This window comes from Arachis duranensis, chromosome 4, assembly GCF_000817695.3.
Source record: "Arachis duranensis cultivar V14167 chromosome 4, aradu.V14167.gnm2.J7QH, whole genome shotgun sequence".
NCBI classification, from domain to species: Eukaryota; Viridiplantae; Streptophyta; class Magnoliopsida; order Fabales; family Fabaceae; genus Arachis; species Arachis duranensis.
Window position 1 is genome coordinate 52253083 of NC_029775.3, and position 4994 is coordinate 52258076.

Sequence of the window (4994 nt, forward strand, 5' to 3'; positions counted from 1 at the left end):
AATGCAGATCCCCAGCAAGCTGAAGCTGTAAAAGACGACACTCCTATTCCATTTCCACACCTTGCTAAGAAATCCAGATAGCAGATGGAACTTGATCTCAAAATGGTAAAGATCTTCAAAACGGTTGAGGTAACTGTTCCCCTTTTTGATGTTATTCAGTAAGTACCTAAATACGCAAAGTTTCTAAAAGAATTGTGCATACATAAAGATAAAATTAATGAATTAGAAACTATTCCTTTAGGTAGTTCTATATCTGCTTTAATAGGAAATATAACTGAAAAATGTAGTGACCCAGGCCCATGCATGGTTAACTGCACCATTGGAGGTGTAATATTTTCTGACTGTATGTGTGATTTAGGAGCATGCATGAGTATTATGCCCTTGTTTATATATAATGCTTTAAGGCTCCCTCCTTTAAGAAGGTCGGTAGCTCATTTTGTGTTAGCAGATAAAAGCATTATCACAGTGGTTGGAATTGCTGAAGATGCGTTAGTGAGCATTAAGGGGCTCACATTTCCCATTGACTTCTATATCTTGGAGATGCCCCAAAATAACTCAGGAAGGCCTTCGTCAATTCTGCTTGGGAGACCATTTTTGAAGACTTCGAAATTCAAGCTGGATGCCTTTTTGGGAACCTATTCCTTTGAGGTAGATGGCAGAACAGTGAGCTTCAATCTAGATGAAGCTACGAAGCACCCCCCAGAAGATCACTCCATATTCCAATGTGACATCATTGATGAAATTATAGCTGCAACTCACCAGGAAGAGATGGAAGAGAACCACATGGAGCACGATCCAAGTGTGAGAACACCCTCTGAACATACTGAAGATTCATTACCATTTTCACCAGCCCAGATAATCCAGAACCAAACCATGAGCGAAAAATGGAATTAAAGCCCCTTCCTCCACACCTCAAGTATGCATACCTTGAGGACAAACAGAAGTTTCCAATTATCATTGCAAGGGAGCTCACTTCCCAACAAGAAGAACAACTGCTTAGTGTATTGAGGAGGCATAAGAAAGCAATTGGATGGAGCTTGGCGGATATAGTAGGCATCAGCCCTCAAGTTTGTGAACATAGAATATTCTTAGAAGAAGGAACAAAGCCTGTCCGTTAACCTCAGAGAAGATTGAATCCCACCATCTTAGAAGTTGTCAAAAAGGAAGTAACCAGACTACTTGAAGTAGATATCATTTACCCTATTTCAGATAGCAAATGGGTCAGTCCAGTACAAGTAGTGCCCAAGAAGTCTGGAGTCACAACAATAAGGAATGAGCAAGGAGAACTTCTAACAACCAGAATGCAGAACGCATGGAGAGTTTGCATTGACTACAGGCGTCTCAACCAAGCCACTCGCAAGGATCATTATCCCTTGCCATTCATTGATCAGATGCTAGATCGCCTGTCAGGTAAATCCCATTACTGCTTTCTAGATGGTTATACAGGTTATTTTCAAATCCATATAGCTCCTGAAGATCAGGAAAAGACTACTTTTACATGTCCTTTTGGGACATATGCTTATAAAAGAATGCCCTTTGGCTTATGCAATCCACCAGCTACTTTCCAAAGGTGTATGATGAGTCTTTTCTCTGATCTTATTGAGACTTGTATGGAAGTCTTTATGGATGACTTTAGCGTATATGGTAATTCTTTTAGCCTTTGCTTGGATAGTTTATCTAGAGTATTGGACAGGTGTGTTAGTTCAACACTTGTTTTAAATTTTGAAAAGTGTCATTTTATGGTAAAATAAGGCATTGTTCTAGGACATGTTGTTTCTGATACTGGTATCTTTGTAGACCCAGCAAAGGTGGATGTTATTTCTGGTTTACCTTGCCCCTCCTCTGTGAGGGAAGTCTGTTCATTCCTTGGCCACGCAGGTTTTTACAGGAGATTCATTAAGGACTTCAGTAAGGTCGCACTACCCTTATCCAGACTACTGCAGAAAGACATTGAGTTTGAGTTTAATGAGGATTGCAAACAAGCGTTTGATAAGCCAAAGACTGCCTTGACTCAAGCTTCGATTGTGAGGGGACCAGACTGGAGCCAACCATTTGAAATCATGTGTGACGCCTCCAATCATGCAGTAAGAGCAGCACTAGCTCAACATGAAGGTAATGACCCTTTTGTAATTGCTTATGCATCTAAGACTTTAGATGCTGCTCAATCTAATTACACTACTACTAAAAAAGAGCTTCTAGCTATTGTTTTTGCTCTGATAAATTCCGAGCCTATTTACTTGGTACTAAGGTAGTAGTGTACTCAGACTATGCAGCTCTCAAATATTTATTAGCAAAAAAGGAGTCTAAACCAAGGCTAATACATTGGATGCTACTGCTGCAAGAATTTGATCTAGAAATTAAAGATAGGAGTGGTAACCAAAATTTAGTGGCTGACCACTTGAGTCGCCTTGAGCACATTACAGATAACTTCATTCCTATCAATGATAATCTTCCATTTGATAGCTTATAGGCAGTATCTGATGTAGTTCCTTGGTATGCACCTGTAGCTAATTATCTAGTTAGCCACACTTTTCCTCCCGATTTTACTAAGCATCAGAGAGACAAGATAAAAAGCGAGTCCAAATACTATGTCTGGGATGATCCATATCTATGGAGGTGTGGTGCTGACCAGGTAATTAGACGATGTGTACCTCAATCAGAATTCCAGTCCATTTTAGAGGCCTACCACTCATCTGAGAGTGGAGGACATTTTGGTCCTCAACGAACTGCTAGGAAAGTTTTAGACTGTGGATTTTAGTGGCCTACTCTTTATAAAGATGCTGCTGACCTTTGTAAATCTTGTTCTCCATGCCAAAGATTTGGTAATATATCCCAGAGGGATGAAATGCCTCAACAAATTATGCTTTTCTGTGAAATTTTTGATGTTTGGGACATTGACTTCATGGGTCCATTTCTAAATTCTTATGGCCACATTTAGATACTGTTAGCTGTAGATTATGTTTCTAAATGGGTGGAAGCAATTCCTACCCGTACTGATGATGCTAACACTGTTGTTTCCTTTGTTAGAAACCATATTATTTGTGCTTTGGATCACCACGAGCAATCGTGAGTGATCAAGGCACTCACTTTTGTAACATAAGACTAACAGGTTTACTAAAGAGGCATGGGATAATTCATAAAGTATCAACAGCCTATCACCCTCAGACTAATGGGTAAGTAGAGGTGTCTAACAGAGAGATAAAGCGCATACTACAAAAGATAGTCAAGCCTCATAGAAAAGAATTGGAGCACCAGGCTCCAAGATGCGCTTTGGGCATATCGGACAGTATACAAGACACCGATTGGGATGGGTCCTTTCCGCTTAGTTTATAGAAAAGCCTGTCATCTCCCAGTTAAGTTAGAACACAAAGCCTTCTGGCAGTAAAGGAATGCAACATGGACTATGAGAGAGCCAGAGCTGAACAGAAGTTGCAACTGCAAGAATTAGAGAACATTCGCTTAGAAGCTTATAAAAACTCTAGGCTGTATAAAGAGAAAGTGACGGCTGTGCATGACAAGAATATCAAGAGAAGAGAATTCCAACCTGGGGACTTAATCTTCCTTTACAACTCCAGAATGCGGCTCATGCCAGGCAAGCTGAGATCCAGATGGGATGGTCTCTATCGAATAGAGAGGGTGGAACCATACGGAGTCTTTCACTTGAGCCATCCTTCAAGCTCTGAACTTATTAAAGTCAATGGAATTCGCTTGAAGTTATTCCATAGCGAAAAGATGGCGAGAAACCAGGAACTGGAGATCTTCCTCTTGGAAGATCCAACCACAGCAGATGACTGAGCTAGTGGAGCGTCCAACTTAAGGACGTTAAAGCAAAGTGCTGGGTGGGAGACAACCCACCATGGTATGATCGTTCCTTCCCCTCTCCTTAATTTCCTTCGTCAATAACTCTTCTCAGTACTAATGCCTATATTTTGCATCTCATCCGCATATTGCATATTGCATATATAAAAAAAAGGGATTAAGGCATGCGACGCGCCAGCGTCGTTAACGCGCTTGCGTCATAGTGCCTTCGCAACATTGAAGAAAAGAAGCAGAGAGTTACGAAGGAGTGTGGCGGGAGGCGTGCCCCTAGCACCATTTGACCCACGCGACCGCGTGGATGACGCAATCGCGTCATTTGTAAAATGGCCTCCCCACGCGTCCGCGTCAACCACGCGAACGCATGGCTCTGCAATTTGACGTAAAAGGGTGTATGGCAGTGAGTTGCGCTGGAGCTGGGCTGAACCTGTGCTAGCCACACAAGCCCTGCCGCGCGAATGCGTGCCTCACGTGACCGCGCCGTTTTCATAATTTGGCCATCCACGTGATCGCGTCAACCACGCGACCACATCACCCTTAAATTTGGCAAAGCATGTTTCACACAGAGAGTTGTGCGAGCGAGAAGTTGCCCTCGCGCCACTAGCGCAAATCATGTCATGCGTCCGCGTGACCAACGCGTCCGCGTCACCACATTCAAGAGGTGTCCGCGCGACTGTGTGACCCACGCGTCCGCGTCGTTTGCGCTGCCCAACTCATTCAAATCTGCCAGATTATCTTATCTTTTCTTACCCCAATCCTACTTTTCCCCTTCTTCCTTCTCCCTTCTTCCTCCCTTCTACTCCCTCTTTCTCACCACCATTATCAAGGTTTTTCTTCTCTTCTTCCCTCCCTACTTTTTCATTCTTCTTCTTATTTTTATGTTTTCTTTTTCTTTCTCTTCTACTTTCCCTATCCATGTTTTCTTTCTCTTTCTTTTTCCTCCTATCGGTGTTGGAGATTTATTTGGGTCATTATTTTTATATGTTGCTTGTGGATTGTTTAGGACTTGTTTAACAGTTATATATTATTTTTATAGGGTTACATGCATGTTCAATTTACTACTTTCCATACCTTATTTAACATGCATGCTATGTGTTTGTGAAACGCCCATATGGCATTGTGCACTATTTTTGGATTTCTTTTAATCTACTACTCTAAATGCTTGCTTTTCACAAAAC

At 41.9% G+C, this 4994-nt stretch overlaps 1 protein-coding gene across 1 annotated transcript; it reads left to right on the forward strand.

Moving 5' to 3' along the window:
* Positions 1-3396: 3396 nt before the first annotated feature.
* On the forward strand, positions 3397-3795 carry LOC107484251 (uncharacterized). The gene has a single exon (XM_016104861.1). The coding sequence runs from the start codon at positions 3397-3399 to the stop codon at positions 3793-3795; it is 399 nt and encodes a 132-aa protein (XP_015960347.1).
* Positions 3796-4994: the final 1199 nt, after the last annotated feature.